This window comes from Pieris rapae, chromosome 3 (assembly GCF_905147795.1).
Source record: "Pieris rapae chromosome 3, ilPieRapa1.1, whole genome shotgun sequence".
Lineage (NCBI taxonomy): Eukaryota > Metazoa > Arthropoda > Insecta > Lepidoptera > Pieridae > Pieris > Pieris rapae.
This window is the reverse complement of record NC_059511.1, coordinates 1,472,221-1,496,845: the sequence shown is the minus strand read 5'-3', so window position 1 is coordinate 1,496,845 and position 24,625 is coordinate 1,472,221. Positions and strand designations below refer to the sequence as shown.

At 32.7% G+C, this 24,625-nt stretch overlaps 1 protein-coding gene across 1 annotated transcript; it reads left to right on the top strand.

Annotated features, from left to right (window-relative positions):
* Positions 1-20,500: 20,500 nt before the first annotated feature.
* LOC110991538 lies at positions 20,501-23,186 on the top strand. The gene is made up of 3 exons (XM_022256911.2): positions 20,501-21,536; positions 21,752-21,885; positions 22,554-23,186. Exons 1-3 carry the CDS (start codon positions 20,737-20,739, stop codon positions 22,718-22,720), a joined length of 1,101 nt encoding a protein of 366 aa, XP_022112603.2. The 5' UTR covers positions 20,501-20,736; the 3' UTR covers positions 22,721-23,186.
* The last annotated feature ends 1,439 nt before the right edge of the window (positions 23,187-24,625 follow it).

The window sequence follows — 24,625 nt, the reverse complement described above, 5'->3', positions numbered from 1 at the left end:
GTTCGACTATGGCGTTAGAATTGCCGGCAAACACAGACATCACGGGTTGAGATTCAATACACCTGAAAACAGTTTCCACAAATTCCAATTGTTCAATTCCGTTACGCTCTAAAAAAATTGTTTTTGCGGCGTAAGTAGATATTCAAAATTTCTATACATGTGTGCTATAGACATTATTTACTCAATTTGTTTGTGTGATATTCAGAATACATTTTTTGATATCATACACTAAAAGCGAATCAATTTGTCTGGTGCTAGCTGGTGCTAATTTCTATCCTTTTTTCTAAATCGTTTAAAGATATATAATGAGTTATCTAATTATTACGATAAATAAACCTTAGTAACCATTTTCTACATTCCGCTCTTTATTTTGCGGGGTATTTTTAATTTTCTAAGCAAAATTATCACTTTTAATCTCTGCCTGCACAAACTATTATTAATATAATATTTTCTGTCAATACGTCAAGTGAACCATGGAGTCGAAGCTCCTTATAAGCCAGAAACCAATATTAAAAACTGCAGCGGAAACATTCTTGTCAGTTTTTCACACTCGCACTACGCATGATTGGAGAATTAGCAGTAAATTTAAATAAAGTCCTATTATTTAATGTTCATGTTCATAAGTGTAAGTACATATTTAAGTATGTATGTATTGCAAAAGAATAATAAAACAAGGTTTTTTTATTCCTGGATTCACACTATTTTCTTACTTACATATTATGTATTATTAATCCTAATCTAAACATAATAAAATAATAAATGTAGCTATTCAAAGGGACTAGAACGCGTCCGAAGTCCCTTTAGGTAAGGTTCCGAAGATACTACTAGTATCTTCGGAACCTTGCCTAATAAATAATTTTAATTATTAAACTTTAAGGTTACTTATTAGGGATATTAGAATTATTTACAATTCTTAACTTATTATATATTTTAAATATATGCTTCATAATATAATAATTAATCTTATTATATTATTATTACCGTTTACAAATTCTGTTTATCTTTCTTATTACCAGCAAGACAAGACCCAAGTTGTGTAAAGGCCTATTCCAAAGATGTCTTGGCTGGGTGTTTGACTCCATTGTGAAAAATAATTAGCAAGAATTTTTCGTTTGACGCAGAAACTCACGCTCCAAAACAATTTCCGCGTTGAACATCGCCGTCTCCCATTTCCCTATCATTCGTCAACGTCTCAGCCTATTTCCTAAAGCCGTATGACACGCGCTTGATTCATTAAAATACTCCAGCTACTCGTCAAACATTGAGTTTCGCTATTAAAAAAGAGCTTTGAAAATCTCATAGCTGAAAACTTATATATAAAAATAGATAACGACCTATACTTCGTCTTTAATCGGCAGCTCATGTCTGAACGTCAAGGTCAGCAACGAAGCATCTAGAGTGGACTACCTTCCACCGGTTTCTGACTAGCGCTTCCCTTACGTACAGTTTTGAAGACCATGCGTGTTTCCTTTGATCGGTCCATCTGGTTGGTGAACGGCCACGTGATCTTTTGCCTTCTGTGTTACCAACCACGATCAGTTTCTCCAAGCTCTCATCGCCTTTGCACATTGTATGGCCGAAATGCGATACGATTCGTTGTAGGCATATGGTAGACAAGCAAATTTGTATGCGAAGTTGGGTCAGGGTTGATGTATTGGTGCGCTTCGCTGTCCACTGTATTCTGAGCATTCGCCGCCAGCACCAAATCTCAAACGTTAATCTTTTGCCTTTCTGGAGCCACGATAGTCCACGTTTCTACTACAGGAAGACAGGGATCACTTGAGCCCATATTAGTTTTTTTTTCAGATGTTGACTAAACGTGTCATATCATCTTTAGCCATGCCGATTCACCTTTTTATTTCGGAGACAGAATTGCCGACCTATACTTAGACCTAATGTAAAGATCAGTCGAGGCGTTTGTTTGTTAGAAGTACTGAGACAGATTTTAAGCCATAACGTTCTCATAAAGATATCTCCAAGTATTCTTTTCGGGGTTCGAATGACATACAAAACAGTCATAGACATAGAAATATTATTTATTACAAACAAAACACACACACATAAATACACAACACAGCAGTAATCAAAGAGAAAAAAATAAATAAAAGATATAAAGAGAGGTATATTATTTTTTTTCCTTTCCATTCGGTTCGTCTCAAGCATGTATTGCGTGTGTGCTGTGGCTGTAAATGGCCCTGGCTCAGCATGATGCTGAGGAGCAGAGTGTTCCACAGCGCTGGTCATTCTGCCAGAGACCACATCAGCTAGTTTGCGCCTTAGTCGCAAAAGAAAAGAATATATTAACACTCAGTAGGAAATGATAATAATAACATTATTGAAACTTAGCGATATCGGTAACAAAGTCTTGTGTAATATGGTGTGAAGTAAATAGGTAAAATTAAAGTTTAAATTAAGAATAATTGTTAAGTTTTATTATTACTATTATTATTATTATTTTTTTTACGTCACAGCATTTAATAACCCTAGATAATACAAGTTAATTAAGAATCCTTAAAAATTTAAAAGAGATATATTTTTCAAGTAGCAGGGGAATACAGTAGCAGTTGGAATCGACCCAAATCGGAGTTTTTACTACTCGGAGACTAAACCATTCTCATTCTACCGGTACAAATCATACCCACTTAAAAGGAGAAGAGTTCCTTGTCAAAATTCTTGAATTCCTATTGAAACATTTTTCATATTTGGCAATTTTTTTGAGGTTTAATATGGGTATCCAATGGTCTTTCGCTAGCAAAACTTATAGCATTGCTCATGAAATCTTTTGACCCATCCAAAAACTCTCCAAATATTATAAAAGCACCTGACACCATTTATATTTCCTTTTCACTATATACGCCGAATTGACAAGACTTCTAATGTTATAATAGAAGCATTAACATATGAGTATTATTTAATTAAAAGGCACACATTCTATGGTCAATCACTTCTATGAACGAAATCAAAAACAGGTTTGTATTACGCACTTTAATGACATTGTACATAATTAAATACGCTAGGACCGAGATTCGTTTGCAGCCATTTTGAAAAAACATGTCGATGTCCCGTTTATCTTTTGTTTATCTGTTCGCTCTTCTACGCTGAAGCAATACACTTGATTTACATTTTACCCGTGCTATAGTCGGGTTTCGTGTAATTACTAAAGCAAGCATTATTTCAATGTTTATAAGTTTTCGTGTACTATTACTTTCAAGTGTCTTATAAAATCGATTTTGTAATTTCTTTATGTTATTATGTTGCTCTAAATTTCTGTTTACATTTTCGTGCCTATATTGTATTTTACTTTTTCAGTTGAGTTTCTCATATTTTTATAAAAAGATCTTATCAGTAAGAAAATTAATTGAAAATTTTGTAATTATAATAATTATATATTTGTCACGTTCCACTTCACGATATATTGGTATTTAATGTTATAAGTTTTTAGAAACAATATATTACTAACACATAGATGGTAAAACATAAAAAATCAATAACGTTCATAGACAAACACAGCTTTAAAATATTAACAAAAACATACCTTTGAACCTAACCATAATTACATACATTCTACTTACGTTTCGCATTTTTAGAATTCAAAGTCAAACGAACGACTCAGCGATAACTATCGTTACTGTAAATCACTTTAATATGTAAAAGAAAAACAGCTCTTAAACGTTTATTTCCCGACCCGAAATACATAATAATATTATCTATAAAAAAAATTCTCACTTAATATTTGCACTATAATCTTTAAAATTGCCGGCAGTGCACTCGAGTGAGGGGCATTGAGAGTGTCCATGGGTATCAGATGAGCCTCCTACCCGTTAGCAACCTAAGCTGTATATATAATGCTGGGTATTTACTATGTTGGTGGAACTCTTGCGTTCCGGACTCCTGCAACTGCTCCACACAGTGGATATCTTCGCGCTCACCCATCACGCTCCATGACCGGTTAAACGAATTGATCGGAAGAAAAATGTTTAACTCTAATCAGGTAGTACCGAAAATATACTGTGCTGTGTGATCTCCAGGACGAAAATTTTGCGAGAGCACTGTGGAGTATGCGAGTCCCTATTGTATATACGCATACCGTCTCTATCAGAGCAGTTGCAGGAACGCGGAGCGCAACAAGTTGTATCTTAAGTATAACTTCAAATCCAAAATTAATTTACTAATTGCATTTATTTATACTGTTTGTATTTTTTTTCTGAAAATAAAGCTAGTTCAATAAATGGCACTCTCAATACTGTCTTGTACTTTTTTCATTGAACACAGTGCAGACGGGCAGGAAGCCCACGTGATGCTAAGAGAACGTACGTCATTAAAATACTGCACTTATTATACTTTACGATACTGTATAACATCAATCTTATAGCCACGATTAATAACTGACCATACACCGTCCAAGTCACCTATAAATAATTCACACCTAAAATAGATTCTATAAACAAGAGAATTTTTCACATCTGTAAACTGTTGCTATAATTTAGCCTTAACGCTATGATGAAGAATTTTGTAATCATAAACGCCCAAACTGTTTGAACCTAGAGTTTATTGTATAAACTAGTCAGTTCCTTGATCCCGGATTCTTATTAACTATATTATACCTAATGTAGGCATAATTTATTTGTTTAAAAGACAAGTAAAAAATTTTATGAAATAAAATTCAAAACAAATTTTTCATTTACACATCTACAAAATTTTTAAGTGCCAAATTTCAAATGAAAGGCGAAGACCGAAGAGTTTCATCTGAAGTTGCTTCTTCTGGCCGTTCCACAAGTATTGCCACTTCTCAAATGAACCGCGGAGAGCAGAAAGAAAGAAAGTACCAGGAATCATTCAATCGATTTTTTTTTTCAAAATAAATATAAGAACTGCACAAATCATTTGCACTTGAGATGGAATGACGTCTTCTTTATAATAATGCTACAATTCTGATTTCCGTAGATCTTATAAAACTAGGTTTTTGTTTAAGATGATCATCTTAAACAAAAACTATTACTAATTAGTAAAACTATTTACTAGTTAAAATTAAATTCCAAAAAGCGGTTATGTTAATACATTAACGACAATATTTTTTTGTTAAGCTATCATCGAGAAATCTATGTAAATAAACTTGTCAACGACTTGATTGAGATGTTAACGCGTTAATTGTCACTTGAGATGTAAAATGACAGATGCCAGCGGATATAAGCTGTTTTTGCAGAAATCAAAACGATTATAATTAGCTTGAATCTGCAAAAAAGTCATTAATGGTATAATTATATTTCTCATTAGGGTAACGAATAACGAAACAAACAAAAACATTGACACAGTCATTAAAAGAATAATCATTTTATTTAAGATATATAATATGTTAAATTCATTAGTAAACCTTACATAATTTAAACTTAGTTATTTGAATTCCAAGAAGTTTGGTGTGTTCAGTAAGGAAAGACGGTGCTTTACTCCAGGTCATCGCTTACTGAGATTACACCATCACACCAGCTTCTTCCACTTGACCGTATTCAACAAAGAGTGGTTCGAAACTGAATTAGTTTTCAACGAAGACAATCCAGTTCCAAGCCCCTTGGAATCCTCCATTTCTAGCTATTACGTTGAGAAGTAGGGTCACAAAAATTTGACAGAATTATCTGCTTGAAATGATAACTGGTAATGTAAAATAAATATTCTCTTTAATAATATGATTTAAAATTTAATTTCATAGGTAAAAATGTTAAGAACGTAAAAAATGGCTCATTTATTGAATAAATGTATAAAAAACGTAAATGTTTACAGCGAAACGGTACATTGTAAATATGATACACACAAACCCGCATAGTAGAGCTGTACCGGATACTATTAAATGTTATTATCATGGTGAAGACAAGTTAATTGTACAGGCATATTATAAAGTAAATATTAATTATATTTAATTTTTTTGTATTTTTCCAATAAAAAAAAACAAACTGCTTATTTATTGCCATTAAGGCGGAACAAAGTTCGCCGGGTCAGCTTGTTTTCTATAACATAAACATATATATACCGATCTGGAATTCATACATTCTATCAAATTTCGGTTATGGAAAAACATAATCCTTCCAATTATAAATTAAATATGTGCTTTTCATTGTATTAAATTTATGATTAAAGTAAACAAAGCGTTCGATTTTATTTCGATATCAACAACATGGTAACCATGGCAACCATGGTAACCATGGTAACAAATAGAAATTACTTCGGTTTTACAATTAATATCGATGTTGTCATAAATAAAGATTATTATTATTATAATGCCGTTTAGATTTTCTGGGCCATTTGCACTGTAGCTTACATCTGGCGATTGACAGTTCCATACCTCTCGTAATCCGATGGACATCATTTATACTCCTTAGAGTAGAAGGAAAGAAGGTTTACTTCATCAGACGAACATGAAGCCATCTTTAAGTCTCAACTTCTATGTTGAGTCTATTCCCGTTCCCGCAACCACTTCCAAGTGGCCGAGGCCACAATAGTCTTCAGAAAAAAAAATCCGTCTCGTAAACTTATTTCCACAGATAAGCAAAGAAATTTTAAAGTGAAATAGCGCTCAAATATTAATTCACACGCTTGACGCTTGAAAACTAATACTTTTTCACATCAATCATCGAAAAACACCTTGAAACCACGCTGAATGTCACACACTGATGTCGTTCAAATATCGCTAATGATTTTCATGTTGTATTTTTGATTAAGATACATTCTGTAATGTTGCACAGCAAGTATCTGTCTCTTAAGAGCAAGTCGCAAAAGAGGAGAAGAGATAGGAATAATTGGTGCACACACTGAAGTGACCACAGGGATGTGGTCTCGTGGTGGCTGTGCACCATTGGTGCACAGCCGGGGCTCGAACCTCCAACCTTAGGTATGAGAGTCGCTGAATCCACTAGGCCAACACTGTTACACTAAATTGATTTATTACAATACATATAATCATATTGGAGCAGTGTAGGCCTAGTGGCTTCAGCGACTCTCATACCTGAGGTCGTAGGTTCGATCCCCGGCTGTGCACCAATGGAGTTACTTTCTATGTGCGCATTTAACATTTGCTTGAACGGTGAAGGAAAACATCGTAAAGAAACCGACATGTCTTAGACTCAAAAAGTCTACGGCGTGTGTCACTGGAGGCTGATCATCTACTTGCCTAATTACATTTAAAAATGATCATGAAACAGATTCAGAAATCTGAGGCCAAGACCTAAAGCGGTTGTAGCGCCACTGATTTGTTTTTTAATCATATTAATTTAAATGAGCATAAATTAATTAAATAAGTTAAAGATTCGTCAAATTCCCTTTAGTTAGCAAACGTGTTTTCAGTAAAATTAGAACGTGTATTCAAGTAAAAAAATATGTTTTTAATGAATCTTTTTGTCCAGAAACTCGGTAACAATACACTAATTTAATTCTTGCGTGTAATCAATACGTATGTAACTAGTAATTTTTTGCGTGCAATTAATCACAATAAAGAATTTTTTATTAAGATATATCGTGTCAGTGCCATATCTTGTTCAGTAATTGACACTAGGAACTAAGAAATTAGATAACACGAACTAATAAAAATTATAAAGCCATCTAATCCTATATTTGAGAATAACATTACATATCTGGTATAATAAGTAATTAACAAGAAATACTTGTTCAGCATAGCGTACCAGCTTCTTCATTGTCACTCTATCATTTGATGGAATTGTCCACTCCTCGTCTGTCTGATGCATGTATATGCATCATCCCAGCTCAATAGCTTCCCGCTTTCTCTTTAAAATGAGATGTAGAAGCTTTGTCGTAAATTAATTGAAAAAAATATCATTTAAAAATACGTTTTAAGTCGTCTTGGGTCAAACCCACCATGTTGTTCCAATTATGTTTTTATGAGCGCACAACAGTTGTTCGTTCGCAGAAGGGTTTTTTTTAATCGGAAAGCTTTAATTATATAATAGACCTATAAATTGGGGACGTATATCAGGAACAATATAAAATAGATATAGCAATATATCTGCCATACATTATGATACGTCATCACTAATGCCTAGAGGCTGAACGAGTCAACATTTCAGAGAATCCAACAATTAATACAGAATAAAGTTATCATCTTCGCTAATTTGCAAAGAGATGCCGTTTAGATAATATATGTACCTTTCGTAACAAAAATAATATACGTAATCCATTGTAAGTATAAATCTTATTTGTACATTAATTGTTACTAAGGTAAGGACCGAAAAGATGATCATGTCCTAATATCACTCTTTGTATTTGTATATATATATACACACTATATTCACACTGTTTACACACTGTATAGGTGCTAATGATAATTAAAAAAATAAAAAAATCTGCGTTTACTGCACAAGACGTTATGCAACAGAATTGCCATCTATAGTTCTAATATAATATATTATATCTAACTACTTAACGAATGCATCAACTATTAGCGTGTATTTTTATCGATCTCCCGTTCTCACTCTCTCTCAATCACTCTCTCCCTTGTGTTTGACAAAAACGCTGCACATCTTCGTGACGTTTCATCCGTGAAAATTTCATACGCCTAAAAAGTTTCACTTCAATTATTGGGAATTTCTAGTAACATAAGAACAATTTGTTTTCCCCTTTATAGAGACTATTAGTAGTGTAATTGGACAATTTCTTACGTCCTTATTGGTAAATTAAGATTCACTTCAATTATGTATTTGCCTTAAATTAGTCTAGATTATCCAATCATATCTAAGTGAAGAGTCAATTATTTTAAAGAATTGGAATTGAATTTGTTTATCTTACAAACATGTTATTTTGGTAGGTTTCACTAATATTCAACAACTTCTTAACACACACTTCTTGCGTCGCTGAGTGACACACATGATGATCAAAGTTAAAGTATAAGTTTTGTGTTTATAGGCAAAGAAAGCCGAAGACGGGCCGAATACAGAACGCGACTAAAGAAGAAGCCAAGGAAACCTCTGCTTGTGTCTATAAAACAGTTAACACTGACAAAGACGCGACGTGAAGGCTTTCAGGTTCTCAAACACGAGAATTTCTTACAAATCTATGCGAATATACCACCTTAGTTCATGATATACAAACACATCTAACGGTGCGACAAACAGTTGAACAAAGCAAACCAACACATGACACATTAACATCAAATCTAGATTATATTCAATCCCTATTATCAATTCCCGCCACCACACAACGGTTTAGCGATCAATAGTAATATTGAAATTAAATTCCTTGTACCCTTCAGTTTATTCAATAGATATCGTATAAAATTCACGGATATATCCCATTGTCTTTGACTAGCAAACTCGTGCGCATTGTTGCATTGTATATTCAAAGTAATAGTTTCCCGTGATTCACTATATCCACACTTTATAACTGTTGTCAATCCTAAACCACAGCTGGCTTTTGTTTCATTTCCCATAATTTCGGATTTCATGTAAAGCTGTGAAATATTGAAATATAATTTCAAAGGATCACGTTCGGTGTGAGACTTCGTTCAATCAAGCATTCGTTTGAAGCCTTTTTCCCCTTTTAAGGAAACAAAATATAATGCATCGTTGTCTTTTAATTTACTAAATTATTGTACAGTTTGGTGAACCTGTATTTTACGTCTCGTCCAAGGGATACGCCTTGGACCACTTTTATTACGATACCAATGATCGAAATGACAAATAAAAATCACTTTTGTTTGGTTTCTTATCTATTTATTTATTAACGTTTACCACATCATAATATATCGTTCTAAATCTGAGGCAAATGTTACAAGCTTTTTTATTTAAAATATATGACAATTTATGTAAACATAAACATAAACCTACCTATTTCATTCTCAGCTCACATAAAAAGCTTTTCCCATTCAAATTATATTAATTATTAAGTTATTTGTAAAGTGTTATCTCCAATCTAATCTTATCCTTAATAGAGCCGCGTAATCAATATCTTTACCGTAACCAATTGGCGACTAATCTAAATTGTGGGGCCATTAGCAAATGTCACTTTGTACTTTGCACTCTCTTTAAAACCCCGTGTGCCATCGAGATACACTAGGAATCATTCATTTGTCCTTTCATTACGCGTTTGTATACTTTGAAATCGACTTTTCTATTAATTTTGTAATTTTAATTGTTTTGTTTCATATTTGTATTATCTCTTTGTGTATGTCATTTTGGTCTTGTGTCACATTTAAACTTATATATTGTGGTTCTTTTATCAACGATGCCTTTAATACAGAATTATGATATCATCATCAAACGACTGACATGCGTTTCGGACGGAATTAAAACTTAAAATGAAGACCATATCTCGTTTGGAAGTTTTGTGTGTACAAAGTTTTGGAGTACATCTGAAAAAAATAGTTATTTATTTAATTGGTTGATTCTAGTTGATAAGGTACACCAATCAGCCTTTTAGCTGTTCTATATATTGCGTAAAATAACCACTGGATTAATATTAAATGCAGTTGGTCAACACCATACAATTCATCTAAATCTGAACTATCGTATTAAAAAAATATTTACTGACTGTGGTGAAAAATGCACGCAGCTATATCTTCTATCACAGTAGTGTTTCTCTAGTGGGTTCAGCATGAGACTCCCACCTCTGAGGTCATATTTTCTATTCCCCGTGTAAAATTCTCTCGAACCGTTAAGAAAAACATCGTGAGGAACCGGCTTGCCTTAGACCCAAAAATTCGACGGCGTTTCTCAGGCACAGGCTGATCACCTACCTATTATATATATAGATTAACAGTTGACCATGACATAGATCATTTGAGGCGAGACCTAAAGAGGTATTGAACCACACATTTATTTAATTCTTCTATTTATTTTTTGCTAAATATAAATTGCTTAGTAATTACGAAGTACTGATGCGGTAGGCGACCTATTTTCTTAAGCAATTTATGGGCCGGCGCCTTTGCAACTATCAAAGCGATGACGTGCTAACCAAATCATTGATAACGTAAATAATGGCATTTCATTAATAAACTATGATCGTATAGCGACATAAATTACGTAGTGATTAATTAAAATTCCTTTCACAATAACTCTTTAATAAGAAATAACCAACTTTTCCGTATTATACGTTGGGTGATTCATACATGTTGAGGAGAATAGAAGTATGTTGAGTAAAACCTCACTATTGGTATTTTATTAAAACCTAAATCAAATAAAAATAAAAATACATTGTTAATACTGTATATTCTGTCCCCCAACTTTGATGCCTTTTGTGGTCATCCCGTTGGCTAGTTCGCCTGAGATGGACAGAAGACGACCTGATGTGAAGTTATACCCACATGGATACTGTCTATGCCAGAGGTCTTCACTTATAATACTTAATTGAGCTCGTCACGCAGATCCGTGAGTATTTCCTTGGTGAAAATATTAATCTATAGCGTTTCTATTATGAACATGAAAGGGTTTGCTGATAGCATACTAAGGAATTATGATTTAAAAAAATGTATTAATGAATTTAAATCACATCTTGTAATTTTATATGCCCGTTAAAATAAGCGGGCAGTTTATTTTAATACAAGGAACTACATAAACATTATTATTACATTAAGGGCCTGTTTCACAATGTCCGGATAAGTTCCAAATAAGCTATTTGTTACTTATTTGTAGGATAAACAGTATTTTTTTAGCATTTCACGACTGTCAGATAGCGCTATTCGTCATGAAACGCAAAGTATCTTATTCGGAACTTTTATCTTTCGAATAATTTATGTGTTGCATAGCTATTTGGCACTTTATCCATACATTGTGAAACAGGCCCTAACATTTCAAATTTATATTATAAATAGGGTAGACCTAAAAATAGAAAATATTATTTCAATTAAATTCAAATAGAGCACGATTGACAACGCATCCGGCGCGTCATGTTCACGTCACTCGGAGTCGTGAAAACTCGCGAAGCAGGGTTGTCGGATAACAGATATCTCGAATAAAACGTTACGATGCGGGGCGGAGATTGAATTTATTATTATTAGGATTGAAATTATGCGTTATTGTTTTTTTTCGATTTTCCGATACTTCACACCAAACAACAAGAACAATCAGTATCAAACAACCTGTCAACAATCCTCAACAAATGCGTGACGCAATACTTGTACGCTCCCTTGCACTACGTTCCACTATTTCTAAGTTTGTAAAGATTATTAAATATACATATATATAATATTATAATATTTAATGATATGTATGCAACCCTAGGACGAAAACGTCTTTAATATTCGCTATCTACGGGATCATGACGGAAGCATCAGTTTGTAGCAGCGGTTGCGCATCTCAGCGGATTTTCAGATAAGTCACGAACTTTTGATAGGAAGTAACGCTTTTGTGATATTTATTGCCGATTATAAACATTTTTAGGGCCTGTTTCACAATGTCCGGATAAGTTCCAAATAAGCTATTTGTTACTTATTTGTAGGATAAACAGTATTTTTGCGTTTCACGACTGTCAGATAGCGCTATTTGTCATGAAATGCCAAGTATCTTATTCGGAACTTTTATCTTTCGAATAATTTATGTGTTGCATAGGTATTTGGCACTTTATCCATACATTGTGAAACAGGCCCTCAGACTCATTTATTGTGGATTGTATTGCCTCTTAAAGGATCTGTGTATTTGCTTTTAGGTTTGAATTTCATTCACTATATATACATTTATAGAAAATGATTGCCTCGTAACCGTTCAGTGGTAGACGAATTCAAGATATTATATATACTAACATCCAAACAACTACATACAACTACATATAGCTTCAAAAAAAGCGTACCGATTCCTAAATGGTAACGCACAACGCACACAACTTTAAAAACAAAAGAGAGCTTTACAGAGCAACGTACATGATTTTGTTTTACCGGGAACTGAACTCGCGAACGCTGTGATATTCAGCCGTCGAATTCTCTAACTGTTTAAAAAAATCAACGATACTAAAAATACTTCTTTATGAGTATCACATTATAGCGAGAAAATGGAATTTATGAATTTATTAATTTTTAATTTGTTTTATATTAATGAGTAGGTTAAGAAAATTGACACAAAATACTTTTGATTGTCTTTATTACGAATATACATATAATAAAAATAAAGATCTCCTTTGTTATATTATGTACATATCTCTCATTTATTATGGCACATAAGATAGACAGGTATCACTTATAACTAACCTTAAAATTTAATAATTAAAATATATTATTAAAAGAAGTCCCTATAAGCAAGGTTCCAAAGATACTGGCAGCGTTATCCTTTGAATAGCTAGACTAATTCTTTGTCCGAGGTAGCTGTCAGCTCTTCGGTCTCCTGTAATGTCGACTAACATTTTTGAACTTCTCATTTGTATTAATTACAGAGTTAAGTTGTTTATTGTCTGGGACTAATGGAAATTAATATTTACGATAAAACGAATCCCTTATAAATTATACAATATAAATAATAATGATGAATAACTCATCCATAACAAAGTGTTTGCAATATAGATTATTATGACATAAACTTTAGTTCAGGTAGTCGAATAAATCATATTTAATATTTATATTAAAAAGGGTCTACCTTTTCATACATTAACAAGGTTACATCTACCAAGAAGTAATACAAAGAAAAAAAATGTCAAAAAGTATCCATGCATTTTGGTGACGACATTGATACGGCGTTTTGTGTGTCCTATGACAATGCAAATACGAAAAAGCTCAATTGTACTACTCGCAGAAGTTAACTAGGCACCTCGCTGTAATGACGTCATAGTGATGTACTAACTGCATAAAAATTCTACTCGACATTCGCAATAGTAGGTAAACGTTGATGTTATAAAATAAGGGGGTTAAAAGTAGGTATATTTTTGAAGTAACAGTTCTATATCCATAGGTTAATAAAAAAATATTATATTTAATTTACTGATCGTACTGTCGCGTCAAGGGCGAGAGCGGTAAGCGGTGGGGTGTGGTGGGAGGGGAAGCACACGCCACACAGGTGCCAAGTTGATTTGTGCGTGTAGTAGGACATTAATCAAACTTCTAGTTTGCCACGGCATTGTTTTCTTTACAATAGACTGTTATAAGCTTCGATCTCTCACATATAGTAATTTTATAATTGAATAATCTTCTTTTTTATAAGTAAGGGACCGTTCAAATACGAGAAGGGAGCATCTTGCAATTATCAGCAAAATAATTTATCTTTTCGTGTATGTTATGTTTGCCTCTAAGTCCATGTCAGATTAAATATAGTATTTTTTTGTGCTAATATTGATATATTGGCATTGTGCATTCTATAAATAATATATAAAAGGAAATGCTTGCTTAGAATTCCTATTCGCTGGAAAATACAATGCAGTTAATTAGAGGTTTAGTGCCTCAGACGTTGTAATGAGAAGCATGGAATGTATGATGCTCCAGTTTCAATGTCGAGATTAAAGGTCAAAGTATACCGCAATGCGGTTTCGAGTATTGAATTCTATTGTTGAGATGGTTTTTGTGTTATTAATGCGGAAGTGTTTTTTCTAAATAGATCAATAAATATGTATTTTAAGAAATGGTATATTAAATTTTAAGAAAATGGTTATATACTTATTTATCTTTATGTTTTTTTTAAGTTACAAGAGGCAGACGAGCAGGAGGCTCAGCTGATGTTAAGTGACACCACCGCTCATGGACACTCGCACTGCCAGAATGCTCGCAAGCGCGATGCCAGCCTTTTTAGAATCGGTACGCTATTCTGTTGAAGGCCCATTAGTCGATTTATTTACCAATATAATTTAAAAAAGGGACTGTTTATTTTTTAATTTAATTACTCCTATGTACTAAAGAAGCATGGGTACATATGTACACACGTTAGAAGTTATACTTCATTGTCGTAACAAGATAAAGATCTTTGAAATTTGTTTTCTTTAGCCTTATTCTACGTTTGTAGAAAAACGACACTAACAGTAGAAATGATATTTAATACATTGAAAGTTTTATTATAACTCATTATCTAGTTTAATAAAGTATATTTAAAAATTACAAAAAATATTTCAACATAATTAAATAAATAGACATTTTGTATTTTAAAATGTTGACTGTGCTAACTTCAGAGTGTCGGTTTTTTGTGATGGTGTGCGCGCGCATCTTACAAATGTACTCTTATCATTTTTCCGTAACGCACCTAAAGAACTATTACAATTATAAATTGGATACGCACACACACGAAACTTATCAGAACTGTATGATTTATACATATGTAGATATAATATATATAAACCATAATTCCAGGCTGGCAAGTTTAATTTTGGGCGCCGCCCTTCCAAACAATGGCTTAGTGATTTGGCCATTGTCTTAGATTTTTTAACGTGCGTCTGAATCCAGGTCTCCTTATTTGCTTGATATGTATATGATGATAAGTCGAAAGAGCTTCTGTTTTTTTGGTGTCACGCAAAACGTGTCCGAAATTTTTGAAAAATTTTTTATTAAAAAATTTAATAAGTCAATAATGTTTTCTCTGCCACGGCCAAATCGGGACACGAGACGCAGATCAAAAATTACGTTAAAACCAATTATTAAAAGGAAATGGTTTTAGTAACCTTTTATGCAACAGAAAATTAAAGTGTTGTTTTATTAACTTACTATTACAATTTCGAATATGTGTAAGTAGCTGTGCCTGGCTGTGTAACCCCTCTTTCATAAAAATGTATAGATAATAGTGAAACAAAACGACAATTTCCATTCGAATTTCAAATCCAATGGAAGTGCCACTTAGCTATGGAAAAACGCGGCAATATAGTACAATCGTTTATTCATAGGATAATGTACAAGACAAGCGTATAAAGGCTATTGTTCATTCCACGCCTAGTCATCAATGATAGGGGTGGGGACAGGACAATGGGGGTGATGTTGACTATCGATATTCAGATTTTATCAATGTCGACATACCATTGAAAGCTCTATCGTGACAATGATTTTGAATCATGTCAATGCTCCTAATTAGATTAGCTTCAAAAGAATTCTATTATTTATAATCTGAAAGAGATACCTTCCATGTTCCAAACCCCCATGTAAAATCTTATTCAACGTTAACCATAGGAATAACACGGATTTAATTACATACTGTATAATGAAACAAATTATTTTTTCCTTTACTAGGTAATTTATTTATCAGTATCTAAAGCCAATTTAAGTAAATAAATCGCGGATGTATAGGGAAATCCATATGGGATTAGGGGTCCCACAAACAAAAAAAAAGCGATTTACACAATTAAGATCCACGTAGTTAATTTTTAAACTATTTAAAATGATCACACACGTTCTACTAACATCAGTGTTGGTCGCTGACTCTCATCTCTGTGATTGTAGGTTCAATCTTTGGTCAACGGACTTTTCTATATAAGTGTATAATTAACATTATTATACAGTAATGAAAACATTTGAGAGTCGAAAGTCCTTAGTACCTAAGAGTCGACGACGTAATGCTGATCATATTCATGCCTATTCATCATCGAGAAACAGATACAGAAATCTGATGCCAAGATCAAGGATTATAGCCCCTGTATAGATGCTCTGTTTAATGTAAAAGTTTTCACCGTAAGTACTGTTAGTTACAAGCACTCGTAAACTTACTTTGAACATTCATTAAGTATTCATAACTTCTCGGATGAGCAGCATTTTAATAAATAAAAATACTGTGAAGATCCTAAGGGATCTGAGCGAGACATGACGTGATTGTATGGACGGCAATTTACGACCTTAAGAGCCTATTTCACAATGTATGAATAAAGCGCCAAATAGCTATGCAACACATAAATTATTCGAAAGATAAAAGTTCCGAATAAGATACTTTGCGTTTCATGACGAATAGCGCTATCTGACAGTCGTGAAATGCTAAAAAAATACTGTTTATCCTACCAATAAGTAATAAATAGCTTATTTGGAACTATCCGGACATTGTGAAACAGACCCTAAATGGGACATTCACAGAGTATGTAACAAATTTAAAGATCGACTTTATTAAAAAAAAACGAAAAACTTCAAAAATACGCTATCTCGCGAGTTAAGCAATGTCTATGAATCTTCTATATCAATAGATTATTGGAAAAATACTATTTATTAAGGATTGTATTAACTGTCAATTGTCAAATTGTTAATTGTCTAATCACGTGTCATAAAAAATGTATCGCAACTGTCACGCATAAATCAATTCGTAACAAACAGTTTAAACAATAGAGACACAAGTTAGGGTAACGTTAAATATTAACAAGCCAGATATTGTCAACAATAAATGCACTCGAACGAAGCATAACTCATTCCATTAAACAACCTTCTGCGGGTCCATAACCACGAACTCATCGTCCAATTTAAATCGACCTACAAATATTACATAACATCATAATGCTGTATTAAAATGAGGGGTCAGGCTATAATAGTGATAATTCACTTTTTACGCTAATGATATCTTAACGTTGAGAAAGTCATTTAATTTGACTAATTGCAACTTTAATTGGTGGAAAGTTCGGGTTCGATGCGTAGGCTGTGATACGCCTGATTAGGTTTTGTTTAAAGGGAGCCTTTAATCCTTTATTTATATGAAAATAATTTTATATACAGAATTTCATTGTGTGGAGATCAAGTAAATAATCGTGCATTTGTAAAGAAAGTGATACATTTAGATTTATTACAATAACCACACATATAAAAATAGGCATGCAAATGTTTATTTAATAATAATAACAGTTAAGTTATTTTATATTGTCTACACTTATGGTCTAAATACACTTCCAGTCTTCTTCCTGTTGAAAGGCAGTGTCTTCTATGAACTTGATATGAACTTCGAAGGTACCTAATTGAATAGTTTGATAGGCATTGCGTTCCGTTTTTTTAAATACATCGTGGTGAAATATGCAGGAACCCACAGCCGTGTTGGGTCTCTCAGTAAATACAGGCCAGTTTCTTTGATTGTTTTGTATAAGTTTAGGTACATTTATACAGTCATAAAAAAAATATTTTGTAAGTTTGACATAAATGACATAAAGGTTTCCTAGAGTTATCATTTTAAGTAAACAAAATATATTTTGTCCATTTTCATGAAAATTATATTAAATGAGTCATTATCAAAGATATGATGCGAATCTGAAATCAAGAGATTGATGCTGAATGGAATTTAATCAAAAGATTTCCAGAGTCCTATGGAATTTTATGTTCCCAACATATTGGTATTCTGTGAGTGATAGAGTGAGAGAGTACGCAATAAAAGGCCATCAACGTATCATCCAAATTAGATGTCCATGAACTGTCCTTTACGTTTACCGTTTCTTTATAAAAATCCAGATCTCATATATGTTTTATAGCCACATTTATTTAATTCAAACAGTTTCTATTTTATTTAAAACCTGACACTAAAATACACAATACATTGGAAGTATAAAAATATTGTATATTATGTTTAAACCCACTAAGTTACATTAAATAAACAATATCACACAATGCGTTCATTACACAAAGGCCTAAATTAAAGTCGTTATTCACGAGACAGAAGCTCCACTGAAATTTACGAAGTTGCGCGTAAACTGGGTAATAATATATTTATTAATATGAATAAACGTTATATATTTATTAGATTGATTTGCTATTTTAAAAGAGTACCGAGAGTTCTTTACGTTGGCTTTTTCTCTCGGCCTACACCCTCTCTCTTCTTTGCCCATGTCTAAGGATGTCTACAGATACAAATTGAACGACGTAGAATAAGTGATACGCATCTTTTTTTTTTAAGAATCTTCGTTCAGTTAAAGCATCAAGTCATTGTTCGGTAGGCATCCAAAGTTGAAATAGATGATGATCGCGAACCTTCAAAACAAGATGGCACGCGCTACAACCTTATGAGGTCTAGGCCTCAGATTTCTGTATCTTCTTCACGATCTTATGTTAATCTAATATACAAGTAGGTGATCAGCGTCCTGTGCCCAAGTCTCGCCGACGTGGATTAAACTAAGCCGGTTTCCTCACCGTTCGAGCGAATGTTAAATGTGCCCATAGAAAGAAAGTCCATTGGTGCACAGCTGAGGATCTAACCTACGACCACAGGGATACAATCTGAAGCCACTAGGCCAACACGGCTCGCACTAAAACACTAGTTCAGTCCAACTAAGACGGTCTTATCTCAGGAATAATTAGTTCCTAATTAAAAATTATTTAGGGTTAATTGAAAAGGATTCCGGAAAAGAGTGCAAAAGGCTACTGCAGGCGAGCGATGAGTGAGAAATATTATATTAAGCTAAATTAATACTAGACAACATTTAATAAGCTTATATTATAAGATTAAAAGTCATTCAAATACTTATCCGGAGTCATCGGTGTAGGTATTTCAATAATCATTTGTCATTACACGCGTTGCCGCGTCCATCACCACCCGCTGCGCCTGCGCATCGACTAATATCTATATGTGAACCGCGGTCACTTTGTAAAATCTAGCGCGCGTTTGATGCTATGCGTTTGAGTGTTTTCGGACTGAGTCCTTGAATACATTGCGGAAGTTTTGTTTGGGCCGGTATAATAAACTTTGTTTATGAACTACTACGCTCATTATGTAGAGATCCCGAAAAAAAGTGTAAGCCGAAGTACCCCAGTGCGGCAGAGGACATCCAGCGTAGACAGCCTGTTCGATCTCTCAATTTCACTCCACGTCATTCCTTCCAATTCTTAAAAGGCCGATAACGCACTCGCGAGCCCTCTGGCGTTGAGTGTCCATTGGCGGCGGTATCACTTAACATCATTTGAGCCTCCTGCACTGAAAAAAACAAATATTTTTCGTCGCCAGGTCTGTTTTAGGTGGCTACGTTTTTTTTTGATTTGATTCATTGCATGCATGCATGATTAGAGATTTTTTCGGACCAAAATATTTCAAGTATTTGACGAAGGTTCACGAAGACCTGGAGTTGTTGTGTGGTACTATTTTTATGTTTTTACCGTCGATAAGAGTTTGCAATTATGGTAAATAAATATAACAAAAATATGTTTTAATATTTTAAGTCATTTCATTTCTTATTAACCCTTTTCTCTTCATTTAATTAAAGTCATACCACCACACAAATCAACCAACCTCTGTAATGAATTCTTTTAATATTAAATGGAATAATAATAAACAATGACAAAATTACTGAATCACGGTTCTTTGTATGTGCTGCCATCTTTTACTCAGTAGCTATACATTATGTATGTAACAGACAACGGTCCTCAATGGTTGAATTCGATCTTACAACAAAAAATAGGATTTGTTTTATAGTGCCATCTAGTAAAAAGTCATACGACTACTTAAAATTATAACTATAATTTAAAATATTGGTAATTTTTGTAGCTAAACTAGATTTAGAGATTAGAACTATTTTTATTTGTGCATGTTTTATTTATTGAGAATTTGCTTATTTTTTAAAATATATACTAACAATGACATTGTTTCAGGCCAATTGTCTAGTTTAAACTGACAGTAATAAAACAATAATATATTTTATAAGTCATTACATAGTACATTATTTTGTAAGTCTGTGCAACAAAATCACAAATACAAATTACACAAGTATGTGAAAGAAATTAATGTTAAATTCCTTTAATTGGGATTTTTATGTTGTATAAATATTACATTTTAATTTTGACTTTCATTAGCGTAATTTAATCATAGTCGAAGCAAAGAGAGAAATGTGATTTAGTCCACAATGAAAATAATTACCTGAACCTGACTAATATTGGTATTTCTTCATATTACACTTATTTTCAAAATGAACCCTGCAGCCTGTCGTATGATTGGTAAAAACCTACACCTAAATTTCTATATTAAAATCTTAGGTAGAAGGGTTAACTATAGTACAATAGACGCTATCGACACATTCTCCTATCTGACCAGACACCTCAATAAAAGTGATAATATAATACCTAGACTTCCACAAAACCTGCATAATGATTTCTCTAATAATGATGGACACGTAAGAACTTTTAAAACTGATATCTCTAAATTGTCTGGCATTGAGTTAGACAACATTCTATTAGAACTAGAACATCAAAACAAAGATAGAGAAGTAATAAAATTTATCAAGGAATGTTTGGAATATAAAATAACTATTGGAAAAGATGTGATTAAGAAACTATTTAAAATATACAGCTCCAGAGCTAAAATAGAACATGTGGAACTGTTACAAAAGTACTGTTCTAGGATCACACCTGTTTTGTATAAGAAAAATGGTGAATTTGTCCATTATGTCGCAAAAGCTCAATGTATGAAAGGTAATTCTGATAAAGGACTATCTATTTTACTTGATGCTTATAAAAAGAATGTACATCTAAGAGGATATTACAGGATAATTTTAAAAGAACTAATTCAGGACTCTGTTATGAATAGATCAGAGGCGTCCCTTGTCATTTTTAAAAGATATGTATTAGAATTTAGTTACAAATGGCAAGATAATTTTCCATTGATCTGTCTTTGGCACATTTGCTGGAAGAGTGATTGGTTCTCTGATCAAATGTTAGCTGATGAATTGTTGGAGACATCTAAAAGTCTCCAAAGTATTTTAGCAGACATGTAAGTTTGAAAAAGAAGTTATTTTTAAGTATTGCCATGTATTATAACTTAACAGTAACATAAAAAACAAACAGTTTTCATTATTTTCAGTGTTATAAAACATTGCTTATCAGTAAAGGTTTTTAGTCCTTTACAGTTTACAGATTCTTGTTGCTAAAATGTTTATTTAGAATTTCATAAAATTTATTATAAAGTGCTAATAATGCTTTTTATAGGTCACCTACTCTTTGTCATAGTATTTTAAAAGAATACAATGAAGACGCAGTTACAAGACTCATGCAGTCACTATTGAAGTACAAAATGATGGATCAATATGCTAATGTAATACAAATTCTATTTAACTTTAAATGTGAGTAATTCAGTACAGTATACATACTGCCACTATGGTGTGATTGTTAATGGTTATGGGGTACAGTTCAGAAATCCCTGATTTAGGTTTCTGGCAAAAACTACATTATTATTTAAACTCTAATAATAAATCTTAACAGCTCTATCCCAGAACGCGAATTAGTTTGGAAGTAGTAAAAATTATTAGTTGTAAAGTCCATATAAGTCCATGCCAAAATCAATCTTAATTTTTAACAAACGCCTCTCAGATTTATTAATGTTCTGCTATTTAAAATACATATTAGTTATTTATACATTTCTGATAGCTTATATTGTGTGAACTAGATAAGTCACAGTTTACCTTTGTTCCTCAACAAATATGTTTCTTTCTTATCCCTGATGCTTCATTAGGTTAATCAAATTAATATTAATAATTATTTATAAATATGTTGGAGTGGCAGAAATGGAGTTGATTTGCTACTTTTCATGTATATTTATTTTGCAAATGCAACAAGTTCTTTTTTGTCCAGGACAAGTCTTTTAAATCATCAATGATTATTTTTTCCTTCATGCACTTGATAGTGATTTCATTACTATATTATTTTTAAGGATATGTAATAAGCTACTAAAAATTATAAATATTTTCCATCTATTTAATTTAATGTGATGTTATTATATTTAATTTTTTAGTAAGACACAAAGATGTAAGAGGCTGCACAGAGATTCTTCGGAATTGTGAGGTGCTTGGAATTTCTATACCATCATACCAGCAGAGCCAGTTCATCAAACTAATGATTGGAAAGGAAGGTGATAAGGCAATTCCTACTAAGGTTGAGGACTTCAAATTTAAATTTTAGTTTGCAGTTGCTCAAAAAGTCTTTAAAGTTTGCTCGCTACACAAGAGCGACATTGAGTATTGTGATTATATAACCATATAGAAGTATTAAGTTTGTGCTCCACTCATATCTACATTGTAGTATAATAAGTATTATGTCAAATTTCAAAGACAATATAATTATAGAGCATTAATTATGTTTATGAGTAATACTTTATATAATTTTTACAATACCAGCAAATGTGACATGATAAAAGCATATATTTATTATTAAAATCTTTATATATAAAGAAATCAAACATTCTATATTCATATTTTTAATAACACCGATAAGGACTGGAAATTGTTATTTGTAATATAGTTAAATCGTCATGTATAGTTTTACCTCCTCAGAATTGTATAGTGTAAGATTTAATAGTAACTCTGTAAATAAAGAAGTTTTAAAATGTTTTGTACATGTTTGTATAGTATAGATAATAAATTGGATACACTTTCTATATCTCTAATTTAAATATACCTTGTTAAAAAAGACGTTGAACATTCTCTAACTTCAGATACATCCCACCGCCCAATAGGTGGCGCTAAAAACATTAATTGAAAAGCTATATTTCCGTTTTGTATTCAAATATAAAAATGATCGTAATATTATTTAATCAAAGTATTTCTATTTACTGTTGCTTTCAAATTTTTTGATTCGATTTAAAATCCCTAAATTATTGTGCCGGTTGAATAATTTAACGCAGTAGTCGACGCGCGTTTTTCGATTTGCTTCACTCAATTTGTGAAGTACCCTCCCAACTTTCAAGCATTTTCACTCTCCCAATGTGCTTTAAGTGGATTGAATAGAGTTTTATCCATAACACCGCAGCCCGCAGATAACGCATACGTAGTTTGCGATGGGTACACTTTTTTTTTCTTCCACAATAGCCTTCAATTCTTCGTTATCAATTCTTTGTTTTTTTTTGTTTAAATTGGTCTCCGGCCGTCCACGGGGCTTGTTCGTCAGTACTTGTCTAAATATCCAGAAAGAAAATGTTAGAACCAAAAACGTCTTGTCTTCTCCTTTACGACACAGCCTTCGCACCATGAATCCTTCGATTCTGCAGAATTGGTACCACGGTGGGACTCATACTCGTAAATAACGCTATATTTCATGTTTTCCATTTTATAAATAGAGTTATGTGATGAGTAATATTATATAATAATTCAAACATGAGAATGAAATGAATCATGGTTTTTGAAAAATCAATGCACGATTGATAAGGTATCAATAATTGAATTTGGACTGTATTGAGTATATCTATATATATAAAAGAAAGTCGTGTTAGTTACACCACTTATAACTCAAGAACGAAAGAACAGATTTGAGTGAAAATTGGTATGGAGGTAGCTTAGAGCCAGGAGACGGACATAGGATACTTTTTATCCCGTTCGACAGCGTTCCCGTGGGACTTGACATGAAACGTCAGTCACTATAAAAAGTGGTATAACAAATAAGAATCAGACTTGGAATAATAAAACGCAAATGATAGCTATGTAATTGACGTATAATGACAGCTATGTAATGACGTATATATGACAATTTGATATTTGTAAGAAATCAATATTCAAAATATTTCTATTAAATAAATACGTTTAATTATTTTTACAATTTACAATTTAATTATAATGATAGTGCTATTGCCCATTCGTATAAACAGTGAAGAGAACTATAAAACTCGGTATGGTCGTATGTATACAGTTCATCCAAAGAATGATGAATGTTTCTATTTGTTGTTGTTGTCGAATGACGCATTTAATCGAGTAAAGGAAGTTTATGATACTTTAATGAAGGCAAACGATGATGAAAATGGTGGTTTATATTTCCTAGATGCCCTTGGTGGAACTGGCAAGACATTCCTCATGTCATTAGTTTTAGCAACTGTTC

Coding starts and splice junctions, on each gene's coding strand:
- LOC110991538 (XM_022256911.2), top strand. CDS start 20,737: ATGAACCCTGCAGCCTGTCGTATGATTGGTAAAAACCTACACCTAAAT. Junction 21,537..21,751: donor CAAAGTATTTTAGCAGACAT/GTAAGTTTGAAA, acceptor TGCTTTTTATAG/GTCACCTACTCTTTGTCATA. Junction 21,886..22,553: donor AATTCTATTTAACTTTAAAT/GTGAGTAATTCA, acceptor TTAATTTTTTAG/TAAGACACAAAGATGTAAGA.